The sequence below is a fragment of the Budorcas taxicolor genome, chromosome 2, assembly GCF_023091745.1.
Source record: "Budorcas taxicolor isolate Tak-1 chromosome 2, Takin1.1, whole genome shotgun sequence".
In the NCBI taxonomy this organism is placed as follows: domain Eukaryota; kingdom Metazoa; phylum Chordata; class Mammalia; order Artiodactyla; family Bovidae; genus Budorcas; species Budorcas taxicolor.
In genome coordinates this window covers 40301149-40319913 of record NC_068911.1, presented here as the reverse complement: position 1 = coordinate 40319913, position 18765 = coordinate 40301149, and the positions used below count along the sequence as shown (strand labels likewise).

Below are 18765 nucleotides of genomic sequence, written 5' to 3'. Positions count from 1 at the left end.
AGGTTAGGGGCTTCCCTGGTGTTCCCGTGGTTAAGAATCCACCTTGCAGTCCCCTGCAGGGGACACAGGTTCAATCCCTGGTCCAGGAAGATCCACAAGCCTCAGGGTTAAGCCCCAGTCCCACAACTACTTAGCCTGCACTTTGAAGCCCGAGTGCTGCACCCATATGTAGCCCCCACTGAAGCCCACAAGCCCTAGAGCCCATGTTCCATAAGAAGAGAAGCCACCACAAAGGGAAACCCACACACCACAACTAGGGAGTCACCCCCACTCTCCACAACTAGAGAAAGCCCCTGCACAGTAAGAAGACCCAGCACAGCCAATACCAAGGTGTTTTTTAAAAACCAGATGTTAGTCTGTTCACTCCTTGGAAAGAAGCAAAGGTTCCATCATAAGAGCTGCTGGGTAGTTTCAGTTGCTGCAAGGCTGGGGCATCAAGGAGTGGGTGGTGAGTAAATTGTGATGTAGCCACACAACAGAATGTGCCACAGTTACAAAACAGCAAGGCACTGCTTGAGAACGGCAGAACTCTTGGCACATAACCGTCTGTCCAAATCTGCACCAAGACTTGACTGAACTCTAGCACGGCTTCCAGCAGCATAAGGCTATGATGACTGCAGCCCCCCTTTAAAATGCCTGCCCGAGATAGCTCCACGCTGTAGAATTTACTATGTGTTCTAGCCAACACCTGATGATGGGCCCCTCACCTCACTTTCTTAGAGCATTTACTAAAGGCTTATAATGTGAACATATGTCTCTTTCAACCCTGAAGCATCCTGATTCACAGCCCTGAGAGTCATACTTTTGAAATGTACTCATCAGAAAGAACAGGGCCTCTGTCTCCCTTCCTGTGGGAGGATGGACTCCCGACTCCCACATCTGCCAGCTGGCAGGCACCCCCCTCCCCCAACTGCATCTTCACTGACCGGCTTTTTGTAATTTTTCACTTTTCTGACTCTACTGACCTCTCTGCCACACCCCAGTTCTCCCTTTGAAACGCCCAGTCACCTCTGCACATAGGATGGAGCTCAGCTCTTTGCCTTGCTGTCTGTAGATACCGCATAAAACCTGTTTTCACCACTTACTAATGTCTGGTTGTGTTTATCTTTGACAGGCTGCATGCTTTGCTTTCTCTATTTCTATGTTTTTCATACTGAACATCTGTAAGATATGTGTCACCTACGTAGAGGGAGCAAGTTAGCAGCATACACTCTCATTTTTGGAACAAAACTCCCATCGGACGTGGAGGGGCGGAGATCCGTGGCCCGGGAGGCTGAACTGAGCGCTGGGCGGGAATTCGCGCTCACGAGTCCACGGAGCCGGCGCTCTCGAGCAGACGGTCCTCGCGCGGCCAGTCCCATTCTCCCCACGGGGAACTTGAGGGCTCCCGGGCGTCCGCCCCTCGGTCCTTATCGCCCCAGTTGCCCACGTGCCCCTGGTCCACAGGCGGGCTCCACGAGAGACCCAGGAAAACCGGAAGTTGAAATGGGCAGCGGGACGGGAAACGCGGGCACACCAGCCAAGGTCAGGTAGCAACTGGATCACCCTCCAGCCCCTACGGGGCTGCCCTCGGGGGCGCGAACTGGATTGCGCTCTGCGGGCGGGACGGTAGAGTCGTTGCCTGGGCGACGCGCTCCCCGCGTCGGTATTCTGCTGGCAGCGCAGCTGGGTTGCGCCGACTTGTGCGCATTCTGGGCCTCGCTTGGCTCCGAATGCGTCCTCCAGCTGCCACCTCGCAGCCCCGGGCATGGAGTCGCGGGTTCCCTGTACACCTCCGGGGGTCAGCGGACCGCCGGCCGCGTGAACGCTCACGACCTGATCTCCAACTGCCCTGAAAGTTCTTAGTTATTTTTCTTCTTAAAAACTTTTTTTTTTTTAATTTGTGGCTCCACCTACCTAACACTTATCAGTTCAATTCAGTCGCTCAGTCGTGTCCGACTGTTTGCGGCCCCATGGACTGCAGCACGCCCGACTTCCCTGTCCTTCACCAACTCCCGGAGCTTGCTCAGACTCGTGTCCATCGAGTCGGTGATGCCATCCAACCATCTCATCCTCTGACGTCCCCTTCTCTTCCTGCCTTCAGTCTTCCCCAGCATCAGGGTCTTTTCCAATGAGTCAGCTCTTCGCATCTGGTGGCCAAAGTATTGCAGTTTCAGCTTCAACATTAGTCCTTCCAATGAATATTCAGAACTGATTTTCTTTAGGATGGACTGGTTTGATCTCCTTGCAGTTCAAGGGACTCTCAAGAGTCTTCTCCAAGTTCAAAAGTATCAATTCTTTGGCGCTCAAAGTTCTTTATAGTTCAGCTCTCACATCCATACATGACTACTGGAAAAACCATAGCTTTGACTAGATAGACCTTTGTTGGCAAAGTAATGTCTCTGCTTTCTAATATGCGGTCTAGGTTGGTTATAGCTTTTCTTCCAAGGAGCAAGTTGGTTACAGCTTTTCTTTCAAGGAGCAAGCGTCTTCTTTTTCAGTGGTTAACATTTGATCTGATATTACTTGATTATTCCTGTTTTTCTTGGCTTCTCTCACATTCCTTTATTTGCCTTATCCTCTTTCTTTCCTAAGGCTAAATAAATCTCTGCAGTACCCTGTCTCCAGCCTGGTTTAACCATCTTAATTAGTACATGTTTGTTTTTCTTACGTCAAATGATTTTTTTCCTCTAGTTTTTATTATCCTGGCTGTTTCTGTAAGGTCCTCTTTAAGACCTGAATCAGCTCACAGGCCAGTCTGGGGGTAATTCACAGAGTTATTGGGTTGACCAAAAATCCATTTTGCCCAACCCAATATTTACTAAAGATAGCATTTTCTTACTCAAGCTCACTGAAGTCACAGGATACCAGAGTTGGCATTTGTTGAGCATTTCCCGTCCCTGAAGTTCCAAAAAGCCCCTTCATCCGTGACAATTATTTTGTAAACAGGCTCCTGAGGTAAGTACACCCCTAACCTGGTGGCCTGTGAAACAAGACAGCAGATGTTTTCTGTTGGAATTGTATACAGTTCTTAAACTGCTTTTTGGTTTTAGTCATCAACATCCAAACCTCAGGATATTTCACATAAAAATTGAATTCTTTTTTGACTTCTCTTGAAAAATCCTCAAGTTTTTGGCTATATCGAACCCCCAAACACCCCTTTTAAACAAAATGTGATTTCTTGAGACCTTCGAAGTCCCTCTCACTCCAGTCTTATACCCCAAGCACTGATCGTTTATTGTGAAGTGAAAGTTGCTCAGTCGTGTCCTACTCTTTGTGACCCCATGGACTATACAGTCCATGGAGTTCTCCAGGCCAGAATACTGGAGTGGGTAGCCTTTCCCTTCTCCAGGGGATCTTCAGTACTACCTGGTTACTGAAGGCATTTGTTTTTGACCGCTTTATTTATTGACTCACTGTGCCCTGGCGCCTTTCTGAAGTCTTTCAGGAAGTGCAGTTCTCACACGGCAAATATTGATAATCCTTCCTCCTAGACCTGCTCAGGCCTAGAGCAAGCCTTGGAATGGTTTCCTCTCATTTCCAAGGAGTTAATGTCTGTCATATAGTAGGTACTCAATAAATATTTTCTGAACAGTTAAATAAATGCTGAGACTTCATTTGGTCTAGTTTAGGTGATCCCATAGTGGCATCCAAACCTCTGGGCTTTCTCAGTATCCCTGAAGTAGCCCCTTTCGTCTGATAGAGAAACGTTTGCCCAGAAATCAAGACACACACACTCTCTCTGCCCTTGGTATACTCCTGGGTCTGCCATGTGTGAGATGGTCCACCTCAGGGTGAATTCCTTTACTCTGGACACCGACTTGATGAAGAAACACTCCCAGACTTCACAGGTCATCTTTTCCAGGGCCCCTTGTGCCTTTTCTCTCAGTTTATAACCCTCTCTGGCTTGAAAACAGTATTGACTCTTGATACAACTTTGTTCACCTCTCTTTACCTTGAGGATTAAAACACCTGAAAATACTGACCAGAATCAAACTCCAGGGGTAATTTTTCTTTCATGATTTTTCATTTTTTCATTTTTCAATTTTTCATTTCTGAGGGCATAGTAGAATCCCTCAGAATTCTAGGACTCCAAAAACAAGTTGAACTCCACAAGCAGAATTGCAAACCCAATTTCCTGCAAACCCAAAAAATGCTGCAAGGGCCAAGTGGGGAACCAAAGGTGGTAAACTGAGAGCAGATCCCTAATGGGAGAAATATGGGTCCAGGGTTGCTCTGGTTGTTCTCCTTTCTCAAGACAGTCAATCTTATGGGGACTCTCCTAAGTTTTAAGTTTTGGTATCTAAGTATTGTTTGTTTTTTTTTTTTTTTAATTAAACCCTTGTTGAGCGCACACAGCAAGCACACCAAGGGGATGGTACAGGGGCCAGTGGTGTCTGTTTTCCTGGGTGACGTGGATGCATCTCGGAGGACTCTGATGGGCAGAAGGCAGGGGGCCTGGAAACGTTTCCAGGAGGAATCTTCCTGGTATCTGACTACAGGGCTGACGTTCACCCCTTTCCTGACACCCAGTCTCCTGTGCCCTGTTAAGGAGGAATGGGTGCCTTGCCCCAGGAAGTGAAGCATAGTCTCTGCTCTCCCACTTTGGGAAACTTAGTTCTCAGGATCCGAGGGAAAGATGGAGGCGGAGAGGCGGACTATGAAGCCACCAGTGTTGTCTGAGGGTTTGGGACCCCATGCTGGGTCAGGCCCCTATGTCACTTCTATCCCTAGCCTTGAGAGGGAGCTGGGAGTGGGGGGGGGGGGGGGGGGGAAGATGTCTGGAAAAAAAAAATGAGATTAATCCCACATCTTTCCAAGGTGTGAGGCATGTGGGGTGGGGGTGGGGGGGGTAGAGCATTGTTCCCAGGTCTCTCTGCTTCCTAGGATTGCTCTTAGGCAGCGAGACCTCCATGCCAGCCTTAAGGTCCTCTGAGATGCATCCTCGTCACCCAGGAAAACAGACACCACTGGCCCCTGTACCATCCCCTTGGTGTGCTTGCTGTGTGCGCTCAACAAGGGTTTAATTAAAAAAAAAAACAACAATACTTAGATACCAAAACTTAAAACTTAGGAGAGTCCCCATAAGATTGACTGTCTTGAGAAAGGGGAACAACCAGAGCAACCCTGGACCCATATTTCTCCCATTAGGGATCTGCTCTCAGTTTACCACCTTTGGTTCCCCACTTGGCCCTTGCAGCATTTTTTGGGTTTGCAGGAAATTGGGTTTGCAATTCTGCTTGTGGAGTTCAACTTGTTTTCGGAGTCCTAGAATTCTGAGGGATTTTACTATGCCCTCAGAGGACCTGCTGACCACTGTGGGAGCCTTAAATGAAATCCAAGGATGTCTCCATGGAGACACCGATAAGACCTTCAAAAACTGTGTACTGAAAAGGAGCACCGTGTCCCTCCACTGGGCAGTGTCCGTCCTGTAAGGACAGCTGCACATTTGAAACGTTTTCAAATATCAAAATCCTTCGACAAAATCTATGTTCCCTCTTTGGCGCCCCTGCTTGGCTGGTTTCACGAGTACAGGCCGGATAAAGCGGCTGTGAGCCAGCAAGGAGGATCTGGGGAGTCGTCTCCTGGCCGGCCGAGAGCAGGTGCAGCCGGCCTCGGGACCCCAGACCCGGAACCCTCCAGGCTGGGAACCCTGTAGGGCTGCAGCTGCGTGGGGAACGGGATCTGGGAGGGACTTCCTGTCGTTCCTAATCCCAGTCTCCACCAGGCTCCTTGCGCCGGGTGCAGGCTGCGGAGACTCCCTTCCCCGGGGGCGGGGCTCCGCCGTCCGTAGCGCCCCCTCCGCCTTCACGTCGGTGAGAGCGGGGCTGGGAGGGCGCCTGGATCCCGAGAGCCGCGCGGGTGGCCGGCTGGCAGGAGGGGCCGGGGTCAAAGGTGGAAGGCTACGGGCTGGCGGGGAGAGGAGGAGGCCTGGACCGGGTTCGGAGAGAGGAAGGACACCATTCGTGCGGGACCGTGAGCAGGATGGACGCCCGGCCCGGGCGGGTGGTTGCAGCCGCAGGGAGGGCTGCTGAGAGCGGGCGGCTCAATTTCGGGATCCCAGGTGGGACCGAGTCAGGTCGAGGGCAGGGGTGTGTGTGTGTGTATGTGTGTGTGTGTGTGTGTGTCTGTGTGTGTGTGTGTCTGTGTGTGTGTGTCTGTGTGTGTCTGTGTGTGTGTGTGTGTGTGTGTGTGTGTGTGTCAGCTTTCCCTAACCCAGCTGCTCTGAGATTCGGAGTTGTTGCTTCAGCGATAAAGGGGATCACAGAAAACAGCATTCAGTCAGAGCGAGGAAGCAAAAACAGCTTAGAGAGGCCGTTGGAGGGCGTCCGGGAGGCTTTATGTCCGACTGGGGCCAAGGATGGGTCTGGTCCCGCGTGGGGATCTCGGGGCTTTCAGGGGATGTGCAGGAGACGCTGGCTGATTTCCTTCTGCTCCTCCAGGCTCCTGGCCAGAAGCTGGAGGGGGCTTGGCCAACACGAGCACAAAACGACTCAACGGTGCTTTCTGGCTCTGAGATTTAAAAAAATGTCTGCAGACGACAGAGGCATCCGGGTTACCCAGAACAAGGAGAGAGCCCGAGAGGTATGAAAGGGGTGTTGGGAAGGGAAGGCACGCACTGGAAGGATTGGAGTGGGAGGGGATTTTTCAGGGCAGGGCATTTGAAAGAGTTAGACTCTCTGAGGGAGCAAGGCTGGTAGATGGGTTCGGGGGTGTTGAAGAGAAGGTATGATGGAAAATACCTTCCACCAGGGAATTGACTTCTATGGGACTGTTTTCCTTTGCCTGGTGAATTCATAGTCAGCAGACCAAAAGCTACATAAGATGGTAAGGGGGTTGCATGGGGAGTCCTACAGGTGGGGTTTGCTCTGGGCAAATGGGCACATGGCAAGCCTCACCCCTCTGCCTGGGTCCCCAGCTCCTCTCACTCTGGGCCTGAGCACTTAGTCCTTCCTGTGTGTGTGTAATTAACCTGAGGGAGGACCAGGGTCACCAGCCATGGGAGTACCTGAGTCAGCTGCAGCTGAGTGTGCGAGCTTGCGCAGACCCCTGGCCTCTGGGAACCAGGCGTCGTCTGTAAAATGCAGATCATGTGCCTGCCGTGCCCACCTGTCTCGCCAGGTGGTGGGGAGGCTGGGAGAAGATAATAGGCAGGGGAGTCGTCTGTGTGCAGCTTGTCAGCCCCTAGGAGCTCATTACTGCAGCTTATAAACCAGCACCACCCATAGCAACTAGATCCTGGGTCAGAGAAACCTGGAACTCCTCAACTAGGATTCCAGTGGCTGCAAGTGCAAAGACAAATCAAGTGTGTGTTTTCTGTGTTCATATCGTAGAAGCACAAAGAATTTTTACCGCTGCTCAGTTTCCCCTCCATCATGCCTTTGTAACACCCAATGGGCCTCACAGGTCCGTAGCATTCTCTGCTACGGATTGGATTCTGTCAGCTCCCACAGGAGAGTGATAATAATAATTACCAGCACCGCTCTTTGTTCATCCAGAACTTTCTGGAGAGGGTAGCTCTCGCGTGTCTCCAGTGCGGAGGTAGAGCAGCTAGGTCTCAGAGGCCACCAGGCCCATGTGGCTCTCAGGCACTTTGACTCCTGGCTTAAGGTGTTTCTCGTCCAGACCCTAACCTGTACCCAGGTGGGTGGGAGGTGGAGGGATAGACTTGAGTTCCCAGCAGGAGACTGGCTGGTGCCCAGTGTTGTGGGTGAGATGAGGCCTCACAGGACCTCCCAGTACAAGGGAAGTGACTTTCTCCAATGCTGTGCTCTGCTTTGGGCTGAAAGGCTAGTGACCAGAGATTACGGATTTCAGCCCCGGCAGCCTGACTCCAAAGCCTGCCCCTCAGCCTCCCAGAGGGCTGGGCCCTGAGGCTGCTGTGAAGGGGGCAGGGAGGGCCCTGGAAGTCCCACCGTGGGAGGCAGTGCTCAAGGGGATGAGCCTGGGAGTTTTCTTTCCATCAGACCTAGGTGGATGCAGGAACTCAACACATTTAGAGGTACTCTTGGACTTTTTCCAAATCAGAAACTCCAGCTTCTTTGACCAATTGAGTAAGGCCTGAAATGGCCCAAGGCCACAGGCCTTCCTGTCACTTTCAAGAAGTGGTGGCCCTGGAGGTGCCTTATGGGTCAGCTCCACTTGAGTTCCAGTCTTGGTCAAGTCACTCCCAGCTCTGTGACCTTGGGCTGTTGTCTGATCTCAGAGCCTGGGTATGTTAGGTTCCTGTGTTTGCTGTAACAAAGGACCACAAAGTGGGTGGCTTAAAACAACCAGAATTTATTTTCTCACACATTTGAAGGCCAGAACCCCAAAATCAAGGTGTTGGCAGGGCCCTCTCCCAAGGCTCTAGGGGAAGATCCTTCCTGCTTGTCAGCTTTTAGTGCCTCCAGGTATCCCTGGGCTTCTGACAGCATCGTTCCAATCTCTACTAACAACTTCACATGGCTTTGCCTCTGTTTCTATGCCCTCTATTTTGTTGTTTTGTTTTGACTTGTGGGGTCCTAGTTCCACGATCAGAGATGAAACCCTGGCCCTTGGCAGTGAAAGCTTGGAGTCCTAACCACTGGACCACTGGGAAATCCTTGGGTCCTCTCCTCATATACAGACACCAGTCACTGGATTTAGGGCCCAACTGATTCCAGGATGATTTCATTTCAAGATCCTTAACTCATTATATCTGTGCTGAGTTGCTTCAGTTGTGTCCGACTCTGCGACTCTATGGACCATAGACTCCATTACATCTGAAAGACCTTTAATCCAAATAAGGTTCCAAGTAGACATGAATTTTGGGGGAACACTATTCACCTGACCCAACTACACTCTTTCCTCATGTATTCAGTTCAGTTCAGTCACTCAGTTGTGTCCGACTCTTTGACCCCATGAACCGCAGCACACCAGGCCTCCCTGTCCATCACCAACTCCTGGAGTCCACCCAAACCCATGTCCATTGAGTCAGTGATGCCATCCAGCCATCTCATCCTCTGTCATCCCCTTCTCCTGCCCTCAATCTTCCTAGCATCAGGGTCTTTTCCAATGAGTCAGCTCTTCGCATGAGGTGGCCAAAGTGTTGGAGTTTCAGCTTCAACATTAGTCCTTCCAATGAACACCCAGGACTGATCTCCTTTAGTATGGACTGGTTGGATCTCCTTGCAATCCAAGGGACTCTCAAGAGTCTTCTCCAACACCATAGTTCAAAAGCATCAATTCTTCTGTGCTCAGCTTTCTTTATAGTCCAACTCTCACATCCATACATGATCACTGGAAAAACCACAGCCTTGGCTAGATGGACCTTTGTTGGAAAGTAATGTTTCTGCTTTTTAATATGCTGTCTAGGTTGGTCATAACTTTCCTTCCACAGAGTAAGCGTCTTAATTTCATGGCTGCAGTCACCATCTGCAGTGATTTTGGAGCCCCCCCAAAATAAAGTCTGACACTGTTTCTGCTCCCTCCCCATCTATTTCCCATGAAGTGATGGGATCAGATGCCATGATCTTAGTTTTCTGAATATTGAGCTTTAAGCCAACTTTTTCACTTTCATCAGGCGGCTCTTTAGTTCTTCACTTTCTGCCATAAGGGTGGTGTCATCTGCATATCTGAGGTTATTGATATTTCTCCCAGCAATCTTGATTCCAGCCTGTGCTTCCTCCGTCCAGTGTTTCTCATGACGTACTCTGCATATAAGTTAAATAAGCAGGGTGACAGTATACAGCCTTGATATACTCCTTTTCCTATTTGGAACCAGTCTGTTGTTCCATGTCCAGTTCTAACTGTTGCTTCCTGACCTGCATACACATTTTTCAGGAGGCAGGTCAGGTGGTCTGGTATTCCCATCTCTTTCAGAATTTTCCACAGTTTATTGTGATCCACACAGTCAAAGGCTTTGGCATAGTCAATAAAGCACAACTAGATGTTTTTCTAGAACACTCTTGCTTTTTTTTTTAGAGAATAACAATCCACACTGGTATGGGAGGTGTGAGGCTCACGTTGGGAAGAGGTGTCTGCCCCGTGGGCACCTGCAGGGCCATGCCCAGCTTCCCTTCCTTCCCCCACGGTCCTGCTTGCTGGTGGGCGTGAACCAGGGTGTGCGGGTCTCAGGGACAGAGAGGGGAGCAGGGCAGCCTTGCCCTTGGGTGTACGCTCCACCACCCGCGGGCTCTGCCTCTGTATCTCCCATCCTCTGTCCTAGTGCTGATGCTGCTGTCATTCCTAGACTCCAGGTCATGGGCATTCTTGTCAAGAAATGCTCTCTGAGTCAGAGGGGCCAGTGCCTCTAGGAGAGGCCCGGGAGTCACCCCGCATCAAGGTGGAGCCAGAGGAGCCACACCCTGAAGGGGTGTCGCCGGAGACCAGAGCTCAAGGAGCACAGGGCTGGGTGCCCCTAAGCCAGGGCGCTAAGGAGAAAGTGTGTTTCCTGCCTAGAGGAGGTGAGAAAGGGAATGGGGAGAGGGGCCCTTTCCCTGCTCCCAGCCCAGGTAGGGAGACCCAGGTGTCTGCCCCACCTTCCCCGCAGAAGCTGCCCGACTCACCCTCAGAGCCCACTGACCCTCCTCTCGGGTCAGGTTGGGGGTGGAGTTGGAGGCAGCGGGAGGTCCCTGGTGGGCCTGGCATTCGTTCACTCCCGGGAGCAGGAGGGCCAAGCAGGATGAGGTGGCCACCTGAGGACCTCTCTCCCCTCTCAGCCCCCCCAGCCCCCCAGATCCCTGTGCTCTCCCGCGAGGGGAGGACCAGAGACCGGCAGATGGCCACGGCGCTCCTCACTGCCTGGTCCCAGGTGAGTGTCCATGTCCAGGGCTGGAGGAGGAGCCAAAAGACGTGAAGGGACAGCGTCTGTGATGGAGCTGTGCTCCGGATCCGAGTGCTGGACCTGAGGGTGGGGGCCAGAGATCCTGAGCTTTGGAAGTGGTGCCGAAAGGGAGTCTTGCTTTTGTCCTGTGCTGTCCACAGTCGCATGGTTCTTGCCCCCAAAGTCTTCCTTAGGCAGCTGCCCTGCTTCACCAGCAGACCCAGGGCGGGCCTCACCGCAGTCAGCAGGATGGGGATCCATGTCTGTCCTCGTCCTGGCACCACTGAGCGCCTCCACCACGTCCCAATGAGTCCCGGAGAGGGGGCCTTCTGTGTTGTTTCAGATGCCGGTGACCTTTGAGGACATGGCTCTGTACCTCTCCAGGGAGGAATGGGGACGGCTGGACCACACCCAGCAGAGCTTCTACAGGGAGGTCCTGCAGAAAAGGAGTGGGCTGTCCTTGGGTAAGGGCTGGGAAGTCAGAGCGGGGCCCGTCCACTGCCACCTCCTCCCCCATTTCCATGGCTTGAATTCCCTCTTGCAGTTCATCCAGACCTCACTGTCCTATAGAACCTTCCTAGTGGTGGAAGTGTCCTTTCTGTGCTGATGTGGTAGCCTCAAGCCAGATGTAGCTAGTGAGTCCTTGAAATGCAGCTGGAGCCACTGAGCTCTTTTATCTCATTTTAATCAGCTCAGATGTGAGCTGAAGCAGCCACACATGGCCAGCGGCTGCCATGCTGGACAATGCCCACCTAGAGACTGTGCTCCAGTTCTTCCCTAGCTCCTTCCAGTAGCTCCCCTTCCTCTCCCCTCCAAGCCCAGCTTCAGAGGTGTCTGAGCAGAAAGCTTTGCTCTGGGCCAGGCTGCAGGCCCAGGGGATGGGGAACGGTGCCAGCTGGTCCCTCCAGGCCTTTGACTCTGAGCTGTCACATTCCTCTCCCAGGGCAATGTCCTCTTCTCAGAGGGGCCTTGGTTCCCTCGGTTTTTCTCATGGTGAGTAATTAAGTCCCAGGGCTTTGACTCCTCAAATTCAGGCTCTAGTTTTCATGACAGAATTTTATGAGGGTTTATGGGAAAATCAGAGCGTTCATTCATTCATTTGGTCTGTCTGCATGTCTGTTACACACCTGCTAGTCTCGGTGGAGCCACAGACTGGGTGGTTCCACCTTCTGACTTTGGTGGTAGGCCTCAGGATCACAGCAGTGGCTCTGCTCATGCCTGTAATTATCTCAGGTTTGCTCACCACCCAGTGTTGGGACTCTCTGGGGCCTCGGCCAGCAGGTCCATGCAAGTCCTGGGAGATCAGAGGGAACCAACCTCCAGTCACAGCCCCATGGTGGGCTTCATGAATGCCCTAAACCACCCATTGGTCCACGCGTTCCTTTGCTCCCATGGGGCTTGGATCAGGTCATGAAGCCCAGGGCCCCCTCTGCTGTCTTCCTGGCTTGACCAGAATTCCCAGGCCCTCAAACCTGGGGGACTTGGCAAATGGGACGTGGTCCCTGACGTATGGGTGGTCTGTGTCCCCAGCCCTCTCAGCCCAGCCCTCCTGCTGGCCTCTCTCTGCCCACTGCCCCTGTCCCAGGAGCCCTCTTTGTGGTCCTGGGAAGGTGCAGGTGCAGGAGAGGAAGATGCGTCTGGATTCTGACTGAGGGGGCCACTGCTGGGGGCTGTGTGACACAGGGGTGGCCAGCCCTGAGAAGAGTGTCCAGACGATGCTCGAAAACTGTGCCCTGAGAGGGTGTGGCCATCTGGTTTTGCCCTGTGTTTGCAGAGCTGCACCCCCTCTTTTGCTCCATCACTTCTCTGGAGGGTGAGTGCTGGTATCTCCCACTGTGCAGCCCGAAGGGCCCTGACTGAGCGCAGCATCTCTTTCCAAGCAGGGTTTCCCTTCAACAGACCTTTCTGGGCCTCTCAAGTGCAGGGCAAGGGCGAGGCCCCGGGCTCCAGCAGGCAGTTGGGACGTGAGGAGGAGAAAAGAGGTGCGTGCAGAGGGGACAGGTGGGCGGGGTAGTGGGGTCTTGGCTGTCACTCACTGATGCCCCAGGTCAGTGCGGGCTGTTTCCTGTGGGGTGCAGACACACAGCCCCTCCTGGGGCGGGGCCACCGACCTCCCCTCCTGTGTGGAGGTGGCTCTTGCTTCCAGGGTGCCCCGCAGGTGCTTGCCCTCATCTCCATCTCCAGAACTCCCCTGGGGCCCTCATGAAAGCCTCTCTCTTGCTGGAAACCCTGTTTATCCAGGAGTGGTAGAGGCAGACAAGGAGGAGCTGGCTGCATCCCTGGGAGCCCTTGGCGATGCAAAGGCCTTCAAAAGTCCTTCCTGCAGAGTGGGAAGAGCCCAGGGGGAGGCCCCGCGGTGCAGGCAGCGAGCATCCAGCGGTCAGAACTCAGGGCCAGCCAAGGACGATGTGCAGCCCTGTCCCGTGGAGGAGGCACAGCCGGAATCAGCCCCGCCTGATACCGACCTCCCGAAAACCCAGGAGGGCCACTTCCCAGAGCAGCCCAGAGAAGGGGAGACGGCCGCCCCCGAGAGCAGCGAGGAGGGCCTGGCGCTGGACAGCGAGGCGGGCAAGAAGACCTACAAGTGCGAGCAGTGCGGCAAGGCCTTCAGCTGGCACTCACACCTGGTGACGCACCGGCGCACGCACACGGGCGAGAAGCCCTACGCTTGCACGGACTGCGGCAAGCGCTTCGGCCGCAGCTCGCACCTGATCCAGCACCAGATCATCCACACGGGCGAGAAGCCCTACACCTGCCCGTCCTGCTGGAAGAGCTTCAGCCACCACTCGACGCTGATCCAGCACCAGCGCATCCACACGGGCGAGAAGCCCTACGTGTGCGACCGCTGCGCCAAGCGCTTCACCCGCCGCTCGGACCTGGTCACCCACCAGGGCACCCACACGGGCGCCAAGCCGCACAAGTGCCCCATCTGTGGCAAGTGCTTCACGCAGAGCTCGGCCCTGGTCACCCACCAGCGCACCCACACCGGGGTCAAGCCCTACCCATGCCCAGAGTGCGGTAAGTGCTTCAGCCAGCGATCCAACCTCATTGCGCACAACCGCACGCACACCGGCGAGAAGCCCTACCACTGCCTCGACTGCGGCAAGAGCTTCAGCCACAGCTCGCACCTCACCGCCCACCAGCGCACCCACCGCGGCGTCCGGCCCTACTCCTGCCCACTGTGCGGCAAGAGCTTTAGCCGGCGTTCCAACCTGCATCGGCACGAGAAGATCCACACGGCGGGGCCCAAGGCCCTGGCCATGCTGATGCTGGGGGCGGCCGGGGCTCTGGCAGCACCCCCACCTCCCCCTACCTAGGAGGCTGGGAGGGAGGGGCCGGGGCATCTGCTGTGGGGGTGTGACCTGGGAGACCCAGGAAGGGAGGCAGGGAGGTGCTGGCATGGGGGTGGCAACACGGGAGGAGCTCAGATGAGGACCAGGCATGCTCGCCGCAAATTAAAGGCCTTGGAATTCAAGCGACAGCCTATAGCTTCTTTTCATGGGGCCCTGGAAGCTGATGCTGGACTCGTGGGGAAAGTGGAGCCTTCCGGGGCAACTATGCATTCTCACTCAGTCCTCTGAGAAGGCACCTTCCTCCCCAAGCTTTACCTGGCTTGGGACCCATTCCAGAATCTAGAGGTTTCCAACCTGAAGCCAACTGGCCACTTCTGTTGCTCTTGTCATTAGGTGTTCCCGCTGAGCCCTGGGCCCTGCCATGGCTTTTTTCCTAGGGAGTCGGGAGCAGGGCAGAGTCAGCATGGCAATTCATGCTCAGTGTCTTCTGCCTACCGTGTCTCCTGTCTCAGGCACTGGGGCCTGCATTTTGTGGCTGCACATTTTCACCTGCATCCCTCGGGTCCCAGCTTCAATCCAGTGAGGATTTCTCACTTACGAGGGATCCCCTACCTCTCCTGGTCCTTTCTGAGGCGGATGCCATCTCCCTCTCCTACTTCTCACCTCCTTGGCCTTTTTGCACAGTTCAGTCTCTCACTTGTGTCTGACTCTTTGCGACCCCATGGACTGCAGCACGCCCGGCTTCCCTGTCCTTCACCAACTCCCGGAGTTTACTCAAACTCGTGTCCATCAAGTCAGTGATGCCATCCAACCATCTCATTCTCTGTTGTCCCCTTCTCCTCCCGCCTTCAATCTTTCCCAGTATCAGGATCTTTTCAGATGAGTTGGTTCTTCACATCAGGTGGCCAAAGTATTGGAGTTTAAGCTTCAGCATCTGTCCTTCCAATGAATACTCAGGACTGATTTCCTTTAGGATGGACTGGTTGGATCTCCTTGCATGCAGTCCAAGGGACTCTCAAGAGTCTTCTCCAACACCACAGTTCAAAAGCATCAATTCTTCGGCGCTCAGCTTTCATTATAGTACATGTCCTTTGTAATTTGCCCTGCCTAAGCCTGCCTGCTTGTTTTACCCTTGGCCTTGATAAAATGAAAACTTCGAGTTCCTAATCATTGGACCACCAGGGAATTCTCCGGCCCAAGTCCTTGCTAAAGGCATAATGCCGTACCTGGGCCGGGCCGGGGACGTCGGCTGATTCAGCACTGCGATAGCCTGAGAAACTCCTCCCAAACTCGTGTGACCTCGCGGAGTCGGCAGTCTGGGGGTCGCCTCATATCCCGGAGGACGAGTTTCGTAAGGTCCCGCCCCTCCCACGTTGGCCTTTGCCAATCAAGTGTCGAGGCGGGGCTAGGGGGTGGGCTCCAGCAAAAGTGACCAGTCAAGACAGATGTTTGTTTTCTAGGCATTCCCTCCCCCTCACGCCCCCTAGCCGCACGGTTGCCTGGCAACTGGTCGACGCTTTGGGCTTTGGAACTTTTCCTTTTCCGCTCAGCCAGGCCTACCACCGAGACGCCAAACCTCCTGCCGTCCTAGAGAGGGGGCGGACAGAAGGCGAGGGCTCGGGCCACAGCCGCTTCCGGCTTAGCTTCTTGAGAAGAGCTGAGACTTGTTGCTGCCCAGAGACCACATGAGGCCCTGGTAATGGCTGGCCTATGCACGGTAGCCGGCGAGTCGTGGCACCGGCACAGGAGTTCAGCGAGAGCCCAGACGCTTCCTGCCAGCGCTCTTAACACCTGCTGAGCCTTGAAGCAGGGCCTAACTGGGCTGCCTGGAAAAGTCGGGTGTGGAAACGGCCTGAAGAAGACCTTGATTCTTTTGCTGGGAGCCGGGGAAAGTGAGGCAGTCCATGCTGGAGGGGACATGGTGATGAGTGGCGCGCAGGGATGGATGGTAAAGGGCGAGGAAACGTTAAATAGGGGCTTTGCTGCATTCACTCCTTCATTTTTCAAATACGAAATGAAAACGTGCCTTCCAGGTCCTTTGCTAAATATCGAAGAATAAGCGATGAAAAAAACCAGACAAGACAAGATCCGTGCCCTCAAGGGGTTCCGCTCTAGTAAGGGAGACTAACAAGCAGTGTAAACGTATGAATGACATATACATTACTTTCAAGTAGTGATAGATACCAGAAAAAAAGGAACCGGGTGAAGTACGGGAGGATGGTAGGTACTGGTTGTTGGAGACGGCCCCTCACAGGAGGGAACGTTTGGGGTTTGGGGGTAGGACCTTACAAGCTAGGGGAACAGAATGAATAAAAGCCCTACCCTGAGGAAGATTGGTGTTCCAGGAGTTGAAATGACACCAGTGGTGGAAGGGAGGGGTGGGGGTTGGTTAGAAAGGTGAGACTTGAGAGAGGCTGTGGCCTGCGATTTCACCCTGGTGTGTTGTGTGAAGGGTGAAGAATGGGCGTTCATGAAGATGGTCCGACCGGGGCGTCCACTTTCTCATGCTCCCAGGCCATCCAGAGATGTGTGATCAGGCAGGCTTCCTGCCTGGGTTGCAGAGGCAGGACTCTGTGGCTTGCGCCTGTCACCTCCTGGAACTAATGCCAGTTTTTCTGTTCTCAACTAACAAAGCTCCAAGTGAGCCCTAATGATTAAGATCCAACAGGCCACTGACCAGAACAAGCTGGGCTCAAATCTTCCAGGGAAAGTGGATAAGATGCCTGGGAGGTCCTAACTCCTGCTGTCTCTCATGCATGAGTCCTCTTTCCTGTGGCGTGACTGTTTGACAGGCTCCTGGTGATGAATAATTCCCTGAGAATACCCATTCTTTATTGAGTGTTTCCTTGTGTTAAAAGTTAGTATTGGGCTAAGTGGTCTATGTGTATTCTCTCATTTATTTAATCTTTATAACAACCCTATGAGGTAATGAATCAGGATTCAGTTCAACTGCAAATAATAGAGACCCAAAATAAAGATGATCTTAAACAAGATAGAAGTGAATTTCTTAAGACAATACCTGTAGGTGGGCTGGAGATAGCTTATGGCAGAACTGGCACAGCAGCCCTAATCCACAAAGTCAGTAGATATCTAGACTCCTCCAAGCCTGCTGCCCCACCACCATTAAAGTCTCACTTCACTGACCCCAGACAAGCAGTGGGACTTAATCATATGTGCCAATTTAAAAAATTTTAACCAAATGGGAATATTATGTACAACTTCATGTTAATCTGAAATTGTTGATAAAAGGGATGATTTCCTAGAAAAATCATATCAAGGTTTAGTCAAGATCACATAGAAATTCAGAATATCCAGTATCCCATAGAGAAATTATAAAAATAAAAAATATGTATTTTTACTTTTTTTTTTAAAGACTGAAAGAAAATCTGATTTTAGCTTGAGTTTAGATTTGACAGGAAAGGCACTAGGACCATTGCTAATTTTCCAGTAGGCTGGGTGAGAAGAGAGACTCAGGTCAAAGGATTTGAACATTATTTGCTTGAGATGGGGAAAGACTTTAGGTGGGGAAATTAGCTACCCCTGCATAAAGTGCACACTGTGTGTGCATGCGTGTAGTCAGTCGTGTCCAACCCTTTGCGACCCCATGGACTGTAGCCTGCCAGGCTCCTCTGTGCATGCAATCTCTCAGGCAAGAATAAACTCTTAGCAGGCAGTAATGCTAGTTAGGGTTTACATTCTGGTTAAAATAGAGATCCAAAATAAGAGTGGCTTAATCTCAGTATCTGTTTCTCTCTTACACCATCATCTGGGCATAAATCCACCCACAATAATCAGGAATCCAGGCACTTCCACCTTCTTGCTTTGACACCCCTAGGGTTAGTGTCATCTGCATGGTCCATGACCCCATGTCCAAATTTCTGCTAGCAGTTGGGGAAAAGAGAATAGAAAAACAGAACCCCTTTCTAGTAAGATACATACAGCACATCTGCTTATGTATCATTGTCTTCAGCATAAATACATGAAATACCATATTTCAATGCAGTAGACTGGAAATACATATTCTTTATTCTTAAGGCCACATGCCCACTGAAAACTATTGAAAGGGAAAACATACCGAGGAACCACTAGGTCTTTCTTCTTCAAATGAGAATAGATGCTCCATAATACAAGCACGGAAATATATATCAGAGACAAACAAAAAGTATTATCATTACCCAAGCCAATGATGCCCGCTGTCCTGAATTTTTTCAATATTTATTTCTTTTTATTCATTCATTTATTATTTTTAGCTGCACCAGGATCTTAGTTGTGTCGTGTGGGATCTAGTTCCCTGACCAGGGATCTCGAGCATCCGCTCACTGCATTGGAAGTCCGGAGTTTTAGCCATTGGACCAGAGGGAAGTCCCTGTCCTGATTTTTAACACTTTGGGAGTTCTGGACAATGCTATAAGACAAGAAAAATAATAATTATATATTCTAGAAATGAATATAACTTTTCTGGAAAGAAAAATTTTACTCTTTACAATATATATTTATATTTTCTAGCTAGAAAAATAAACTAAAACTATCAGAAGGAAAAGAAAATGCAATAAGATGGTCAACTTCAATATAATTATATACGAGTAATTTACCAACTACCAGCAATGCCCAATAGAGTATTTGGTAGGTGTGCCGGTTAATTTATTGTCTCTCAGACCCCCTCCTCCAATAAACCCTTTAGGTCCTGCTTTGTGATAATGGAGCCAG

General features: G+C 52.1%; 1 protein-coding gene across 5 annotated transcripts; it reads left to right on the top strand.

Moving 5' to 3' along the window:
* The first annotated feature begins 5803 nt into the window (after positions 1–5803).
* ZNF205 (zinc finger protein 205) lies at positions 5804–14222 on the top strand. 5 transcript variants are annotated; one of them, XM_052662099.1, is made up of 7 exons: positions 5804–6043; positions 6423–6564; positions 10193–10406; positions 10662–10753; positions 11109–11229; positions 12649–12747; positions 13007–14222. In XM_052662099.1, the coding sequence occupies exons 2-7, from the start codon at positions 6508–6510 to the stop codon at positions 14080–14082; spliced, it is 1659 nt and encodes a 552-aa protein (XP_052518059.1). In that variant the 5' UTR covers positions 5804–6043; positions 6423–6507; the 3' UTR covers positions 14083–14222. The 5 variants fall into 5 exon arrangements, with proteins under 5 accessions (XP_052518059.1, XP_052518068.1, XP_052518076.1 ...); XM_052662108.1 differs by having other exon boundaries at positions 12646–12747; XM_052662116.1 differs by lacking the exon at positions 5804–6043 and adding an exon at positions 6733–6807 and having other exon boundaries at positions 6427–6564.
* The last annotated feature ends 4543 nt before the right edge of the window (positions 14223–18765 follow it).